Genomic DNA, 19,236 nt, shown 5'->3' on the forward strand with positions numbered 1-19,236 from the left:
CTACTGTTTAAAAAGGTTCTGTGACTATGTGGATAGGCTCATGTGTCTTACAATGTGTCTCTGTGGAGGCAATGCGTTAAAAGAACCAGCATTACTGTCAGTACGTAATTTCTTTATGCAGTCAATAAAATAAAGAACAAACATGAAATTCAGTCACATATACCATTTTGGGCTATGTTTTGTGGTCTGTATTCGGTTCTTAGGCAAATTAATTTCAGTAGGTTTGCATGAATGACTGTGGGATTTGGCTTATCTGTTATTAAGAATAAACAATTTGACAATGTGTACAAACTTCATAAAACAAGCTGTCCTCTCAATTTTTAGCTTTTTTTCCTCCTTCCCCCCTGTTTTCCAGGGATATAGTTCTCAAATTACTTCAGTATGAAGCATCAACTAATGTGGCAGATAACAAAGGTTATTTTCCTATACACTTGGCTGCTTGGAAAGGAGATGTAGATATTGTGAAGATTCTCATCCACCATGGGCCATCACACTCCAGAGTGAATGAACAGGTGAAGTGATTAAAAATCTTTGTTTATGTCATCAGAAAATAAAACTAAGTATTGTTTAGGCTTGACAGAGTTACAGCCAGATTCAGCAAAATATGTCTGTTTTCCATGCAATTTAATGCTCTAGAAATTTATTTTTGGGTTTGGTAAAGTCTTCCATGTTGCATGTGCAGAATATATTTTCTGCTGAATTGGGCATAGGCACTAAAAAACTATATTTAAGGAAGATTGAGACATTGCTATTTGTTTCTAGAGTTCTTTTGAAGGCAAAACTTTAGCTTTCACAGTACCCCCATTGTACAATCAAGTACAATAAGCAACATACTCACTTTTAACATATTCACTTCCTTAAAAAACTCTTATGCAGTAAATTACAAAATTTTCCTATCTATCTGGAATATTTGGAATGTAACGTAAGACAAATTTATTGTGCAAACATATACTATAAACAAACATGGTATGCATATATCTGAGTAACAGGGGCTAAATTATCCATCCTTTCAGCTGTATGGCAAATGCTGGCAAAAAAGACATTATAGTAGGTAGGGGGCAGGGTCTATTCAACAGGCTATTGACTGATGATATGGCTACTGTAAGACCCTCTGTGGCTGTTATGCATGTTTTATAATAGTTGTACTTGTGGGATTAGTGGCCAGACAGCAGCCGATCCTTGAGCAGAGCCCATGTCAACTGACCCCCAGGCTCAGGTATTTTCCTAACCCCACCAGAGCTGTAAATTAGTCTGTGTAATGGCACTACCTGGTCAGGAGACCCCTCGGTGCCTTGCAGTATAACAGATTCTCTAGACTTCCAATCTGCTCTGAGGATGGTTCCTGTTCCTGCCCCAGCCTTGCCTAGGCCCCATTCCAGCCTTGTCCATGCCCTGTTCTGATCTTGCTCCAGATCTGTTATACACCCGCTCCAGCCTGCATCTGCCTCCTCACCCCCAGACCCTTGGACTCTGACCATCCATATTTGAACATAAGAACATAAGAACGGTCATACTGAGTCAGACCAAAGGTCCATTAAGCCCAGTATCCTGTCCTCTGACAGTGGCCAATGGCAGGTGCCCCAAAGGGAATGAACAGACAGATTATCATCAGGTGATCCATGCCCCATCACCCAATCCCAGCTTCTGGCGAACAGAGGTTAGGGACACCATTCCTGCCCGTCCTGGATAATAGCCATTGATGGACCTATCTTCCATGAATCTATCTAGCTCCCTTTTGAACCCCGTTATATTATTGGCCTTCACAACACCCTCTGGCAAGGAGTTCCAAGGGTTGGCAGTGCGTTGCATGAAAAAATACTTTCTTGTGTTTGTTTTAAACCTGCTACCTATTAATTTCATTTGGTGGCCCCTTGTTCTTATATTAAGAGAAGGAGTAAATAACACTTCCTTATTTACTTTCTCTATACCACTCATGATTTTATAGACCTCTATCATATCCCCCCATAGTCGCCTCTTTTCCAAGCTGAAAAGTCCCAGTCTTATTAATCTCTCCTCATACGGAAGCTGTTCTATACCCCTAATCATTTTTGTTGCCCTTTTCTGAACCTTTTCCAATTCCAATGTATCTTTTTTAGATGGGGCTACCAGGCAGTATTCAAGGTGTGGGTGTACCATGGATTTACATAGAGGCAATATGATATTTTCTGTCTTATTATCTATCCCATTTGACTTTTGGCATGTAGCTGGACTTCAGCTACAATACTCATTTGACTTTGTCTATGGACTCTGATTTCAGTTTTGACCCCAACCTATGCCTGAACCCAGGTGCCAGCACTGCCCTTATCCCAATCCTGAACCTCTGCTCCATCCACAATGCCTGACTACCTGGAACCAGCACCTGACAAGGATGAGAACAGTTGAGTTACAGGATTATCACATTGTCAATGTGATGCACTCTTCTGCAGTTAAGTGCCGCCTCTGTGCAAGAAAGAAGCAAGGCAACCACTATGGCGATACCTGGCCACCATCTTGAAGAGACTTCTCAGGCTTCCTTGTAGCTCCTGGGTTCTTTGTCAGCACACTTGGAGAAGTAGGGCTGGTTGGAAAAGATGTTGTTGTTTTTTCATGAAAAAATTAGAAAGAAATGGAAACTTTTCATTTCCATTAGAATTTTTTTATTTTTTTTTATTTTTTAAGAAAAACATTCAAAATGAACTAAATGAAAATATTCGGTTTGCTTCAAACGGAAAAATTGCATGTCTTTTTGAAGGGACAGAAAGTTCCCTCCTTTTCTGAATGAAATAAAAATTGCATTTAATTTATTATTAAATTTTTCATTACAAAAATCAAACCAAATGAAAATTTTTCATGATAAAAATTTTGACCAGCTGTACTCTAAATCTGAAGAAAAAGCACATTTTCTGCTTCCTGAAGTAATGATTTGCCAGGAGCTGCTGCCAGTGCACATAGGAATAATGAACAGTTACTGGCCTTACTGAGGCTGTGCAGGTCCCTGCCAAAGGGCAAACCATCCCTGTTAGCCTACACAAAGACAGAAAGAACTCACTTGCAAGAGACGAGGCCCTCCCTGAAAGAACAGATGGGTCAGAAGATGAGGTAAGGGTTGTCAGCCCCTTTCAGTCTATGTCCCTACCCACACAGTCATTAGGTGGAGTAATAAATGCTTCATGAAGGCTTATACTTCTAAAAAAATCTTTTTTCTATCCTCCAAAGGAGTCTGGCTAAGACCTTCCTGGGAAACTTCCGTAACTTTATCCAGACAATTATTTGCCTCAGCCCCTAAGACTAAATCCATGAGTATAAGTGCCAGGCTTTGGCACTTCCTGAGTCTTGTTGTTTTGTTGCCTCCCCAGTTACCTCCTCAGGAAGGTGAGGTGTCAGATTAAGCCTGAGGTGCAGCCTGCTGATTTAGCAAGGAATCTCAAACAAACACTGGGAAAATGGTCTGAGGAATGTCTGAACCTATGAGACTTGGAAGGCCAGAGGAGAAACTGGATCCTTCAGAGCCACCCTTTTCCTGGGGGTGGAAAAGCAAGAAAGAGCTTGCCCTGTGCCTGAAATTTTATGTAGACAGCATTTACCCAACTTGATGATCACTTTAGATAAGCTATTACCAGCAGGACAGTGGGGTGGGAGGAGGTATTGTTTCATATTCTCTGTGTGTATATAAAGTCTGCTGCAGTTTCCACGGTATGCATCCGATGAAGTGAGCTGTAGCTCACGAAAGCTCATGCTCAAATAAATTGGTTAGTCTCTAAGGTGCCACAAGTACTCCTTTTCTTTTTGCGAATACAGACTAACACGGCTGTTATTCTGAAGATTGTTCAGAAGATGTAGATGTCACAATGCCTGGAGTGACTCACAGTTAAGAATGACAAACTCAGGACCGACTGTCAGAAAATAGGACAGATAGTCCAAAGTGGTGGTATAGTCTATCATTAGATTTCACCAAGCTGGTAACAAAAGTGTACTCCTGTATCACTATATTAGTTTTATCCTGGAGTCACAGACAGTCCAATTAAGCATTCCAGCCCCCTTTTACCACCCAGAAACCAGGCAGTCCAGAAATTAACAATCTCTCCCAGGATCCAGTATTTTATAGATCTTGCTCATAGCAAGACAAGCTGAAAACAGTTTGGCAGGTGTTCCCAGCATAGCATGTGTCTATAGATTTCCCATTGTGGGACATTCAATGACCCACTCTTTGAGGTTGAAACAAGGAGGAGTCCTTGTGGCACCTTAGAGACTACTCTGAAATCTTTGAGGTTAACCTTCTACTTCCCATGCATATACATGTAATCCAGTTACACTGATTTACATAAGGTAATCGCCAGCCATTCATTATAACAGAGATAGATAAGTGAAAACAATACAGGCAATATTCATTAGTTTCATGCAGAGTATACACATCTTTGATCTTAAAGTTAATTAAAAGAAAAGGAGTACTTGTGGCACCTTAGAGACTAACAAATTTATTTGAGCATAAGCTTTCGTGAGCTACAGCTCACTTCATTGGATGCATTCAGTACAGGTTACAGACAGATGAAAACAATACCATCAATACATTTTCCTTGATTTCTTATCAACATCAGTGAATGATGCCTACCAACTCAATTAACATCTCTTGGATATCCACTAACAAGTGAATGGATACAATTAACACTTCTTTGTGACCTGGGCCGGCTAGCTATCAGTGCCACAGTAGCTTCCTCAGGAATTTACAGAAATACGGTGATTTGACCTGTCAAGTGGATTTTGTAGTCCTGCACTGGTCAAAGATAGCTGATTTAATCTTGGATTCCAACATCTCCTTCAAGGATTCCTTAGATAGAATGGTGGTGGAAGTTACCAGAAAGATTTTTTTTATCAAAGTCCCATTCAATTCTTGGCTCCTAATGATTCTTCCTATGTATTCAGATCTTCCATCTACTGGTTGTCTGAGATAAAGCAGAATCTAGAATTTTGTGCCACTAACCCTAAAAATGATGTGAAATCTCTCAAAGATTTTGCTTGCAATTAATAGTTTAAATCAAATCAAACACCCTGCTCTTCTTCTGACAGCTAATGCATTAAGCTCGTTCCTAATGGCATGACAAACCCTATAGGTGGGGGAGACCTTTCCTTCTGGAATCATGGTCCTCAAAGCATCCACTTTTGGGGCAAAATACTGAATTGTATCCTCTCAGAAAACAAGGTGTCCCTCCCATGTTATAAAAGTCAAACCTTCTGGATTTTACGCAAAGGGTTACTATGGTGGACGTGTTGTCCCTTGACTTTAGCAAAGCTTTTGACACGGTCTCCCACAGTATTCTTGCCAGCAAGTTAAAGAAGTATGAGCTGGATGAATGGACTATAAGGTGGATAGAAAGTTGGCTAGATTGTCGGGCTCAATGGGTAGTGATCAATGGCTCCATGTCTAGTTGGCAGCCGGTATCAAGTGGAGTGCCCCAAGGGTTGGTCCTCAGGCCGGTTTTGTTCAATATCTTCATAAATGATCTGGAGGATGGTGTGGAGTGCATCCTCAGGAAGTTTGCAGATGACACTAAACTGGGAGGAGAGGTAGATACGCTGGAGGATAGGGATAGGATACAGAGGGACCTAGACAAATTAGAGGACTGGGCCAAAAGAAATCTGATGAGGTTCAACAAGGACAAGTGCAGAGTCCTGCACTTAGGACGGAAGAATCCAATCCACCGCTACAGACTAGGGACCAAATGGCTCGGCAGCAGTTCGGCAGAAAAGGACCTAGGGGTTACAGTGGATGAGAAGCTGGATATGAGTCAACAGTGTGCCCTTGTTGCCAAGAAGGCCAATGGCATTTTGGGATGTATAAGTAGGGGCATTGCCAGCAGATCGAGGGACGTGATCGTTCCCCTCTATTCGACATTGGTGAGGCCTCATCTGGAGTATTGTGTCCAGTTTTGGGCCCCACACTACAAGAAGGATGTGGAAAAATTGGAAACAGTCCAGCGGAGGGTAACAAAAATGATTAGGGGACTGGAACACATAGCTGCTTTCAACTACCTGAAAGGGGGTTCCATTAGGATGGATCTAGATTGTTCTCAGTGGTAGCTGATGACAGAACAAGGAGTAATGGTCTCAAGTTGCAGTGGGGGAGGTTTAGGTTGGATATTAGGAAAAACTTTTTCACTAGGAAGGTGGTGAAACACTGGAATGCGTTACGTAGGGAGGTGGTGGAATCTCCTTCCTTTGAAGTTTTTAAGGTCAGGCTTGACAAAGCCCTGGCTGGGATGATTTAATTGGGGATTGGTCCTGCTTTGAGCAGGGGGCTGGACTAGATGATCTTCTGAGGTCCCTTCCAACCCTGATATTCTATGATTCTATGATTCTATGATACTTTTCTATCCCTGAACAAGTGACTTATCCAGTATTGATATCTTGTCTCTTAGTGCAGTAAATGACATGGTAGAGGATGGTACAGTGGCCAATTCCCCTCTCGTGTCTAATATTCTGAAACATTCACTTATTGAGACTCCCATTTGGTCCTTAGTTTCTCCCTCTTGTGGTAGAGAAACTAAGTAAACCGTCATTTTAAGCCATTCAGTGCAACAGACCAACATCTTTTTACCTTGGAAGTGGTGTTTGTAGTGCCATTGAAATAAACATATTATGTGAATTACTATAGTGCCTCTGGATCCTGATCAGGATTTTACTAGACACTAAGAAGACACACTCCAGATGAAAAAAATCTTACAATCTAATTAGAAACAACTTCAGCTATGAAGGTTGTGGAAACTGTGGCCTTATCTTGCCATCCACCATAGTTAACTTTTCACAGGCATAAGGTATTAGTTAAGGCTTACTCCAGTTTTCTTCCCTCAGTTTTCTCCCCTTTTATTTGACATTTCCTTCCCAAATTTCTGACTCTGCCTCCAGGCAAAGATAAAATGTGGCACAACTAAGATTTGAGAAGCACCCTTAAGTTTTACTTAACCAGGAATGAATACTTCCATAGAGTGGACTGACTGATCTTTTACTAGCTGTCTAAAGAGGGAGAGAGGGTGTAAAGCTATTTCACAGCCAGCTGGATCAGATCCAGTTTTCAAGAAGCCTGTGCAGCAGCTGAGACCCTGTGCCAGATCAGAATTTGGGCCCATTCCACTTGGGTTGTTGCCATCTCCTGCACAAAAAGAGGAGAAATGATAGTTGATGAGCTGTGCAAAGCAGCAACTGGGCATTATCTCTATACCTTTACTAAGCACTACCAGCATTTTCTCACATCAGTCAGAGTGCTTAGAGCTGGGCTTCCATCTCTTTCAGGATGGAATGGGAATGGAAACTCAGTCTTCCTATTCTGTGTCCCTCTCCTTTCCCTGTGCCCTCTGCTCAGATTAATTTTAGGTGTCCTGACTGGCCCTCCCCGAGGGTTTGTGGTATGCTGCTATATGGAACCCATGGTTTCTGCTGTTGACTACAGAGAAATTAATTTTAAACCCATTTAGCTGATTATTTTTGTGTGTGTGTTTAGCCTGTGCCATCACAAAGGCCCTCCCTAAGGAACATTTATTGCAGCAGACACTCACCAATAGCAAGAGTAGGCTAACAACTTTTCTTTCAGATTGAGAGGAGTCAAACTGGAGGGAAATGGGGGGCCTAGAGAGTTCAAAAAATCCTGTAATTCAGTTGTTCATTATTTTGTCTACACTTAACCATCATAGGAATCCATGATCACATACAAATCCAAATCACATACAACTAATTTATAGGTAAGTGGGATTCAAATAGTTATTAGGCCTCACAAACTAATGCTCAAACATATGAAATGAGATTAAATATAATTCTGCTGCAAATGGAAGGTAGTAACAAAATAAGAATACTTAGGCTTGTGGAGAAAAAATAAGATTTTGAAAAACAAAATACCAAGTGGAATCATGATATCTGTTTAGAAATTCTTGATGGGAGTAACAAGGAGAGAGACACATTTTTAATGTGGTACAAAGGGATGTAATTAGAATAATCAAGTGAAAATAAGAAAAAAAATCATGGTAAGATTGATCTGTTAACAGCCCCCAAGGAAAGAAGTGGAAGCATTATAGTTTGACAGGTTTTAAAACTGATTGGAAGGAGCACTAGATAATATACTGTAGGGAACAAGCCCTCACTGGCAGTGGATTAGACTTGATAACTATATACTATAGATCTTTTCCAACTCAAATATCCATGAGTCTATGGATTTATATGGCAAATTGCCATATTATTTAATGTTCCATGCAGCATTAAGTCTTCCATGCAGCTTCTTCTTCCCTTGGAGGGAGAAGTAAGGCACAGTCACAGGTAGGTAGCCAATGGCAGTGTGGCAAGGCAACTGACCTGACTATGCTGTCAGAAAGGTAAGGGTCTGAGTGAAGCACAGAGAGCATGGTATTCCACATAAATGCCTCAAGATCTGTGGAGTTGAATATATAATTTCCCACACATCCTCAGACTCTTCCTTGTTTTATAGCCATACTCTCTGCCACTTCTTGGCCATCACATTTCTCACCCACCCATGCAAAGTCAGCTTTTTGCATGGCTTGCATTACTATTTTCTCTTCTCTGGGTTTTTCTGCAGAAAGGGATAATTTTGGGCATGATTAAAAATTGTTTACATTAATTTTGTAACATACTCTTACTTGTCACATAGGTTATTGCAATGTTATGTAAAATAAATGTTTCTGAAAAGAAAACAATATTAAAGAACAGAGCAAGAATCAAAGATGTACAGCAAATGAGAGCAGCATGTCCTACATAATAGTATTACATACACAAAACATATCAATTAATAGATTTCATATATGGTATTGTAAGTAAGCAGAAATATTTGCTACAGATTTAAAATATAATCTGCTAATGTCATAGAAACATATTCAGCATTTTAAGCTCTGAATGCCCCCTACTGTTCCAGTTATGTAAAACTGTGTCTTATAACCAGTAAGGAGGCCAACAATTGCATGACAATCATGGGAGAGGGAAATGTAGACTGACGACTCTCCAGAATAAACATAGATCAATAATTGTAGGGCAAATAATATATGATTAAGATTAGTGAAGGCATTATTTACATAGATATATTTTAGCTAATGTGAAAGGTATGTAGATTGAGTTACAAAATGTAAGAGGGTTGATATTGCAAAATGGAAAAATGTTTAAACCAAACTGTTGTGGAATGCTGAAAATGTTTAAACTATAATTTGGCTGTAGATTGATTGACAAATGAGAGATCTGGATTCATTAATAAATTAATGCATCATATATCACTTAAAACTATAGGTACTATAAAATATATAATTGTCAGTATGTTCAGGCTAATACTTTCATAAATATAGTTCCATCTATTCGAGCATTTCTTGTGGCAATTATAATTTCTCATCAAAATATGTATGTATATTAAGAAGCCATAATATATGTTTTTAAAAGTTAACATTAACCAAAGAATAGCCACCAGATGGCTCAATATGTAAATGTGAGTAGTGCAAGAAAAACTTGAAAACATAATCAGGTATAAAAAATGAAAGATATGGAGAATGACTACCTGGTTCAAATTGTGATCTTTCTACATTTATTGACAAAATATGAACATTAACACATTTAGAGAAATGACATGGACACTGATGATGTTTCTAGGTAATTTTCCTCTCTACAGTCTGTTAACTGTCTCTGCCCTTTTCTCAGCATCTGGCACAGACTTTTCCAGAACTTTATGCATTTAATTTAGAGCAGCATGCTTCAGTGCATCAGATTGCATTTTTCATTACAAAAGTAATCTTGTTTTATATTTCTGTAGTGCCTCTAGTACCTGTTCAAAAATCTGCTATAAGATGAGGAAAGGAGTGCTGGATGTCCTTATTGCTGTAATAACATGTTAATAATTAACTTTTGATACATTTATTGGGGCCCCTGAATCATCAGAATGAGGTATAGGTATTACATGTTCTTACTGATGTCACTTCAGTGACTTCAGTGGGTGCAAGGATCAAGCCCAAAATAGGCTAAGAAAATGTCTTTTTTGGATTCTGTATTTAATAAAAAAAAATCTATTCTTCCCCCCACCCTCCATTTTTAAATGAGGATGTGGGTTGTCTCCTCCCAAGCATTCAGGGTATGCATAAAGCAACTTGAACTGCACTTACAAGAAAAAAAATGGGGAGAGATCTGAGTGTCATTGATTAAAAAAGCTCAGTACCTTTAATAGCTGCTTCTCTAAAGGAGAGAAATGAAGAGAAACATAATATCTCGCAACAAGAAGAGTAAATGGTCCTCAGCTCCTAATTAAATGATTATTTAAACATATTTATTTTCTTGCAACTGGCATTTGTAGCATCTGGTAGATAATTCTGGAATTTTACTACATTTCTGTTGCAAACATACTTAGTCTACAGATACTTAGTTCTCTTAAATGTCCTTGTGCTGGTTTGTTTGATCTTCTGATCTGGCTAACCACTGGACTTAGGTTTTCTTACTGGGAACTGTCCAAGGCTAGTTTATGTGAGAACAAACTTTCACTATTCTCTCATGATCTCTAGATAGCCCAGATCATCCCTTTTCCACCCCCTACCCCCACCCAGTTTATGTTCTCCAGAAAACTATGATAAGATAATGGAAGCCGCATGTATGCATCCAAGAGCAGAAAACAGTTATGGAAATGCAGACATTTTCTTAATTGAAGGTTAACATTAATCTCATCCCTGTATTTAAATCACCCAGTGGTTGATTTGTCATAAAATATTTGTAGTTTTCTGGGCAGACCAGGCCTTAGTAGGTCACGGAACCCAATTCCTCGACAAGGCAAGATAGCAGAAAGTTCAAACAGCTATGGAAGCCCCTAAATTAACAAACTGAAAGAAGCACACAAATCTCTGGAAAAATGCAGACCTCATATTAGAGAGCTCAAATAAGCAAGCTCTCAAGGTCCTACTTTCACAACTCTACATTTGCTCTAGGCTGGAATAGTTCTGTGAATGAGGGTTATTAGAGGAGTGGGGAGAAGATTGGGTCTTTAGTCTGTCTTAAAATACTCTGGATTTTTAATTTAAAAAAAATACTTGACTGTATTGGGCATGGGGTGAGTTCTGATTTCTGTTTGGTTTTGGATGGAGCGAGCTGTTTGTGTGGAAATATTTGGGCTGTACATGGCCCTGTCACTGCTCTTCCTTAGTTTACTAGTCCATTCCTGAAGCAAGGAAAGAAGAAGGGCAGGTGTCTTTCTAAACTTACTGTAAAACAAAGTCTGCACACCGAAAGAATCAAAAACAAATCCCTTCCTAGGGCATGGCTTTAACAAAGAAATTAACATCAAGCTCAAGAGTTCTCTCCAGTCATAGCTGCCCTTAGGGTTCCTACTACAGGATTAATCAGCCATTACCCCTTTCTAGAAAGACACTCCCAACTCCATTATAACCAAATAGAGTTAGGAGAACCTGCTTAACTTTTTCCAGCAGGATCAACACTTGATAACAGGGTGGAGTGCTTCAAGCAAGCACTGTCAACCTGTTATATGGCAGGAGGTGAATGTGGTTCATTTAGGATCACCCATTTATCTGTCTAGTATGTGTACCAACTCATGCTTTTGATGTCTCTAAGTCCTTGTTGTCGCCGTGCCTCAGTGGGTCATAGCCATGTTAGATTTTTACTTTCCATAGGTCAAGTTAATTCATTCCTATGGTAAAAATAAACATGAGGGGTCTTTGGGGCAGGAATTTTGTAAGGATCCCCATCATTTCAGTGGAGAGCAAGGTTTGTCTACCCTGCCTGGTGGATCTCAACAGTTTGGCATGTGTCATAGAAGGTCAGGGCTGTTTGTGTGGATACCCAGTGCCTCTTCACTGGCTCTAGTTCCTGGGTTCCCACCCTACTCCCCCGCACTCCCCTACTTCAACCACACCCTGGCAAGGCTGTTCTCAGGATCCTCAGGAGGGGGCTCAGTGGAAAATACCCAGGCTGTATTATTTTTTCCACCTGAACTGCATAGGGCTGGAAACGGTAATTGTATCCCCCTTCCCTCTGACATGCCTCCTGTTTCTCTTCCAGCCAATCCAGTCTCTACACGCTCCCCAGTATCACCTTGCAGAGTGCATTCTGTGGCATCCAAAGGGCAGGGAAACACTGCTGTGGAGATGGCTGATCACCCCTGCCCTTTTTCTTCAATGCACAGATCTGGTGGGATGATTCAATCCTTGGTGATGAGCATGCCATTGCCAGCATGTTTTCAAATACAGTCCACTCCTTATGCAGAGTCCAAACTCCTTCCTTCATGGGAGTTGATTTTATTAACACAGAAATGAACAAAAATACATTAAGTTCAGCTCAGATCTTATCTCCAAGACAAGTTGGGCAGAACTACTCTATACAAATCCTGTCTTCTGTCTCTGGAGAACCTCTTCCACCCCTCCTACATTCAGAGTATTCTGACTGTAGGAACCCACTTAATGTTCCTCACTAGTATCACTACTTACTTACAGGATAAAGTATTTCAGGGGAATACTGACAGTCTGTCAAATTAGTTAGATAAATATTGTACAGGGTCCCCAAATAGGTTGGAACTCTCTCTTTAAAAGTCAGTTATTCTGTCTCTCGTTCACGAATAATTCCATCCGTTGTTATTTTTTTTGGAGAGGTGTGAGGTTATTTTGTATTATTAAGGTTAATTAAAGGTATAACACAGTATATACATTGCCTGTTCTATCAGCAGATATATATTGTTTAATTAATATCAGGTCTTTTCCAAATTGGATCTATTTCTAGTTCAGCAATGCCTATTTTTTTAATTTCAAAATCAGTTTGTCTTATCTTTAATCCAAGTATAGTTTTACTTATGCCAGTGGGCATATGCGGGTTTATGCAAAAAATGTAGAACAATATTTTTCAGAGAACTGTGGTTTACAAAAGCTCTTATTTAAAAATAGTGTTTTAAAATCTATTTTTCTTTAAATATGTTCTCATATAACAATTCAGGTCAGGTATTCATTATACAAAAGGAGTTAATTTTCATCCCACCCTACCGTATTAGGATTTTGGACTAATTGGTATCTTTAGATACCTATATGTTTGCAGCTAAACACATTTTGTTTGAATCATCCTTAGGAAAATGTAAATAGCCAGATCATTAGGGATGTGTGAACTGCAGATGATTTAATGAAAATGGAATTGAATTGTTTTCAGACAAATATATCAAAATATTGACATGAGATTCCAGATGCTTTTATATATCATCCATGAATGGCTAAAAAAGTTATAACCCTTCAGATTAAAAATTCAATTGTATATTTGATGGGTAGCTATATCTGATTTATAATTTTATATTAAACTTCTGAACCTTTATAAAATTTCTAGGGCCCACATTTTAAATTTTATCCATACAAAATGTGGATGCAGCTAAACATCTAATTTCTATGTGAAACTACTTCCATTGCATATGCAGATAAGGGAATTGCATGCACAATGTACCATAATTGCCTATTTTATTGTAATTATCTGATGTGCATACATAATTGCTGTAAGTGTGCATGAAAATTAGGCTTCAATTGCCTGTTTATTTTAGTGCAGTTTTGTTCACAACGTTTTGAAGATTTAGGCCTGTATGAATGACTTGTACTTGTGGTTTGGGGTACGGTATTGGGGACAAACTGTTTACAGAGCTTTTCGTAACTGAGACTTGTATCATCAAAGATGCACTGGGAGTCATTAGAGCATACAAAGGATCTCAAAAATCTCAACCATTGTAGTTTGTCTGCAAGACAGGAAGAGTGCAGTCAAAGAAGATATTGCTTACTCTCTATATTGGTTAGGATGTGGACCCAAGGAGGTGTTTGAACCAAACTGATTATGGAAGATGAGTCCCCCAGTTATCAGTTCACTTTAGCACGCATGCTCCACCTAGCTTGCACACCAGATACCTGCTTGGGGTAAAAATAAACAAAAGCTTTATTTAATGGACAAACCACATTTTCAAAGATGAAATAGTAAGGGAGAGCTAACATATACAAGTTGCACAGTAAATAAGCATAAAGACGCAGCCTCAGGCTTTGCAATTCTATATTAGATAAAATTCCTTTTCTAATACAAGTTACCTATTGCCTTTGCACATTTTGCCAACCTACCCCCTAACTGTAGGGGGGATCCAGTGTTTCACAGACAGTTTCTGGATGAAAGGCTTCTCTCGCCCTCCCCCCCGCCCCCCCGCTTCCTGGCATGATGACTCATGGTTATTCAGATTGGGGAGAATTCCCAGTTGTCTCAATGACTTTCCATTAATTCTGATGGCCCATCATTTGTCTTTTCTTGGATAGTACAATGCTAGGGGCTTGGAGCTAGTCTCCTCTGGCTGAGAAGACTGCCCCTCCCTGCCTAACTGCCCTCCACCCCACTGTGAGGTGGCAGTGAAGCTGTAGTACAGATCATGAGAATGGTTTTCTGTAAACACAACTACATAAATCATAACCACAGTCTGTATACATATCTCATAATAACCATTAAGTTTATAGCATTAAATGTTTTCATGAAAGATCTTACTCCACATATTTTTATAGCACAATAACATTATATAGAATCAGTTGATTCAGCGGCTTATTCTTTTGGGTTCAAACCCCCTGTTCTCCCCGGGGGTGTCTGGACTCTGATTATCCCACAAAGATCTTGCCACAAAGGTTTATAGTTGTCTTTAGCAGCAATATTTATAGTTAGATGCTAAATGATTAAAATGTTATTTAAACAATTTTCATTTTTCAAGTTTTCTCTGTATTTCTCTACTATCTTAACAAACTTTGCTTTTATTTCAAATGACCCGTTGTGGCAGGGCAGACTATGAAGTTGGGTGCTGTTAGAGCATTTCTGAGCAAAAGATCTTGAACCGTAATTTCAGAGGAAGCTGGGTCAAGAGAGAGGTAACAGGTCTTGCCAGATGGTCAGGGGCAACAGGCACTGAAATTTCTTCCACTAGCAGTATGGTAAAGAAGATGGCTGCGACCAGTGTGGGCAAAGCTGAATTGCTGGAGGGTCACCAGGCTTGTTTAGAGACATTCTTACTAAATTAGTAACACTTCAGTAGATTTGTTTCCCAGGGTTTAAATTGCATCATATTTCAAAGCTTTTATTTACAATGGGTTAGTAAAGGCAGAGTTAGCATTCTGTGTTATTGAACATGAACTTCTTAAGATTTTCTTTTTTAACAGAACAATGAAAATGAAACGGCTTTGCACTGTGCAGCTCAATATGGACATTCAGAAGTAGTTGCTGTTTTACTGGAAGAACTAACAGACCCTACAATAAGAAACAATAAATTAGAAACTCCTTTGGATCTGGCAGCACTATATGGGCGTCTGCAGGTAGTGAAGATGATCATCAGTGCATATCCAAACCTGATGAGCTGCAATACTAGGAAACACACACCTTTGCATCTTGCTGCACGTAATGGCCACAAAGCTGTTGTACAGGTGCTCCTAGAGGCTGGAATGGATGTCAGCTGCCAAGTTAGTGTCCTATTTTCTGCCAGTCTTTATATATAAATGAAGCTCCCAGTCATTTTTCTGTTTTAAAATACATGTATGTGGCATTTTTAAAAGAAATCATGAAATTCTGTAAGGTGATGTATAAAATAGACTAGTATTTACAATCTATGGCATGTACTTAACTGCATACTATAGCCCTGATTCAAGAAAGTGTCCCTTGCTTAAATCCCATTATTTTAAAGTTAAGCATGTGCTTAAATGCTTCCCTGAACCAGGGCCTATGAGATTAATTGTATAGTTTGGGCCAGATCTTCATCTGATGTAAATTGGCATAGCCCCATCCTCAGCTGGTGTAAATTGCTATACCTCCCTTGGCCTCAATGACACTATGCTGATTTATATCTATTGAGGCTATGGTCCTCTGTGCTAAACAGAGTATGGAAGCTGGAAAATAAGTTTACCTGAAATTTCGCTTTAAATATACAGATAATCAGTTTATTCAACACACATAGACTTGAAGAATATATAAGAATGCCAAAACACCACTTAAGAAGAGAGCTGTTGGCAAGTTCAACTGCATCCACTGATTTGCCTGCCTCACTAGACCGCTTTGGTTGTCACGTGTTTCTAACTCCACCAGTTAAGTGAAGTTTGCCTTGGAAGCTGTTTTGTTTTGTAGGGGTGGTTAGAGCCACATAGCTTCCAGTTTCCAATGGTCTATCCAGCTCTAAAGACAAAGATATGGATGCTCAGGAGTTCAATTTTGATTTTTTTTGGTCTTATTACATAAGCCTAGTACAAATCAATATTCACTGCACCAAAATTGTACTGCAATAGATTCCTGAAACTTCCGACTCAACATAATTATTTTCAGCAGCATACAATTCCATATTTAATAGGGTGCCAGTTTTAAATAAAAAATTATAGGGAGGCATAATAATACAATACTGTAGCAATAAACCATGTATATCCACTCTTCAATGTGGGGAAATGATCTGGCTTCTAAGTTAAAGAGTACGAGTAGAAATGTAGTGTTTGACTCTGTCTTACATAATATATGTGATTTCTCTTGTTTTGTATGGCTGGACTATGTCTGGAGTATAAATAATGTTTTTACTTCAAATATAAAATTGCTTGCTGGCTGCTAGGATTATCCTTTTTAGTTACACTATTTGAAAGTAAGAAAGCTAGAGAAAGGAGGAACACATCCCCCCAAAAAGTATTTCTGATCATATATCTCCTTTTGCATCTCCAGAAAATGAATGGGGAAGAAATAGACTGAAACTGCATTAATGCTGGGTTGCATAAGAAATAGTATTTTGCTCTGAAAATCATCCATGTTGTAGAGCCATATAAATCAATAGAGTTACGTCAGGGATGAATTTTTATCCAATATCTTTACAAGATATGGGATATGCCCTTGTTATATAACTGGTATAATTTCACCACTGTTTTGAATTCTCCTAAGTCAATTTTATACAGTTTCATCATCAGTATAATACTTATTAACTGTCATATAAATATCTAGTTATAATGTATAAAATATTTTATTTAAAACATTCTTCACTCTATGCCTACTTCACCCCTTGACTCTTATTGTTGCTGATTCTCAAAAAAGTTAATGAAATTTCTTAAATGTGACCTCTCATTTTAAATCAGTGCTGTTTTTGAGCAGTTTGCAGCTGTTGGAGTGTTCTACATGATGTCCTACTAGAAACACTGATGACAGACAGTGTTTAAAAGACTTTAGTTTCTTAGTTTTGACACTGATCCTCTTTTAAATATAGATTTTACTTTAGTTTCTTGCTAGCCTTTATACAATAACTCACCTGTTTTTAGTGAGTTATGAAACATATTCACAACTTTTTAATGTAATTCTGCTTGCCATCTATGTTAGAATCCTACAATTGCCTTTATTTTCAGGTGCTCTAATTTTTCTTAACCAGTTTTGAAGCTACCCTTAGTTTGTTTCACTTTCCATTTTATGTGCTGGATCAATTTCTGTTTCTGCTATGTTTGCTCTTCTCTCCATAGTGAAGAATTTATTTATTTTCCCAGCAATATCCATCTTCTCTGTCAATAAATTCTCTTCATTCTGCATCTTGGTACATTGCCAAGTTGGCTCTGTCTATATTCTTAACTTATTAATTCTGTAACCTCTGAATACTTTTTTGTTGATAATTACTATCAGTTCATTAAACTGAACAGAGCGTACAACATAAGTCTGTTACTTAAAACTGAACTCAGCTGTTTTAGTATTCATTAAATTGCTCTGCATCACTAATTGGGAGAGAAAATATAAAAAATGTAACCCCGTGTGGTAAATTAAATTGTACATGTTCATACTCTTTAAACAAATTCAGCTTTATCAGCAGTAAAGAACTCTCAGAATGTAGAGACACAATTATAGAAGTATCTGCAATCTCCTTTGTGTTTGTAAACATTTATTTGTGTAAATGGAAGGTTTACTTTAGCCATTTTATTAATCTCTTCTGCACTCCCTGACCACTTTTAATCTTAGTAAATATTTTGGCTAATAATAGACAACATTTAATTTTGGATTGAATTAATCACACATTTTATTCATTTCCCAGGTCTTTCCAATGTCCTTCAGTCTGAAATTATTTAGAAGTGGGCAATACAAATCTGCTTCAACTGTTTATGCTTTGAAGTTTTCATTTTAATTGAAACATATGAAAAATACACAGGTTTTGGTGAGTGATAGACTTTGGGCCCTTAGTCTTAAATGACATTGCACAGTAGAATGTGTTCCATGCATAGTTGTGAATGCCGTTCACAACTTAGCTACCTCTGTTTATCCAACCTTTTATCTTACCCTGTTTTCACCTTCCCACTCTGTTTCATTAATGACGGCAACCTCCATTGCCTGTCAGTCCATTTCTCCCACAAACACCTATGCCCTAGCCTTCTTGTTGCCACTTGTATGTGGAACACACTCCCTGAATCAACTTGCAAAGCTACCGCCTTGTACTTTAAATCATCTTCTCCAAACCACATCCATTATGAACTGCCTAATGATAAGGACTGGGCATGTTGTCTAGTAGAGATTCATTAAAATCTCTTCTTTACTTATATATTAAAACTAGGGCTGTCAAGCCATTAAAAAAATTAATCTCGATTAGTCATGCGATGAAAAAAATGTATCCTGATTAATCGTGCTGTTAACAATAGAATACCATTTATTTTAAATATTTTTGCATGTTTACTACATTTTCAAATATTAATTTCAATTACAACACAGAATACAAAATGAACAATGCTCACTTTATATTTATTTTTGATTACAAATATATGCACAGTAAAAAAAAACATTGTATTTTTCAATTCACCTCATACAAGTACTGTAGTGCAATCTCTTTATCATGAAAGTTGAACTTACAAATGTACAAAAAAACCTGCATTCAAAAATAAAACGATGTAAAACTTTAGAGCCTACAAGTCCACTCAGTCCTACTTCTTGGTCAGCCAATCACTCAGACAAACAAGGTTGGTTACAATTTGTAGGAGATAATACTGTCAGCTTCTTGTTTACAATGTCACCTGAAAGTGAGAACTGGCATTTGCATGGCACTGTTGTAGCCAGCGTTGCAAGATATTTATGTGCCAGATGCACTAAAGATTCATATGTCCCTTCATGCTTCAACCACCATTCCAGAGGACATGCTTCCATGCTGCTTGATAATGATCCAAAGCAGTACATACTGACACATGTTCATTTTCATCATCTGAGTCAGATGCCACCAGCAGAAGGTTGATTTTCTTTTTTGGTGGTTCGGGTTCTGTAATTTCT

The 19,236-nt window shown here is 38.5% G+C and overlaps 1 protein-coding gene across 6 annotated transcripts in view; it reads left to right on the forward strand.

The window, feature by feature from the left end:
• ANKS1B (ankyrin repeat and sterile alpha motif domain containing 1B) overlaps nucleotides 1-19,236 on the forward strand; it is a 754,695-nt gene that overhangs the window by 119,264 nt on the left and 616,195 nt on the right. For all 6 annotated transcript variants that reach the window (XM_077807668.1, XM_077807665.1, XM_077807666.1 and 3 more), the window contains exons 3-4: nucleotides 356-512; nucleotides 15,150-15,446. In XM_077807668.1, the coding sequence (XP_077663794.1) occupies nucleotides 356-512; nucleotides 15,150-15,446 (454 nt within the window). The remainder of the gene's footprint in view (nucleotides 1-355; nucleotides 513-15,149; nucleotides 15,447-19,236) is intronic.

Source organism: Eretmochelys imbricata, chromosome 1 (assembly GCF_965152235.1).
Source record: "Eretmochelys imbricata isolate rEreImb1 chromosome 1, rEreImb1.hap1, whole genome shotgun sequence".
Classification (NCBI taxonomy): domain Eukaryota; kingdom Metazoa; phylum Chordata; order Testudines; family Cheloniidae; genus Eretmochelys; species Eretmochelys imbricata.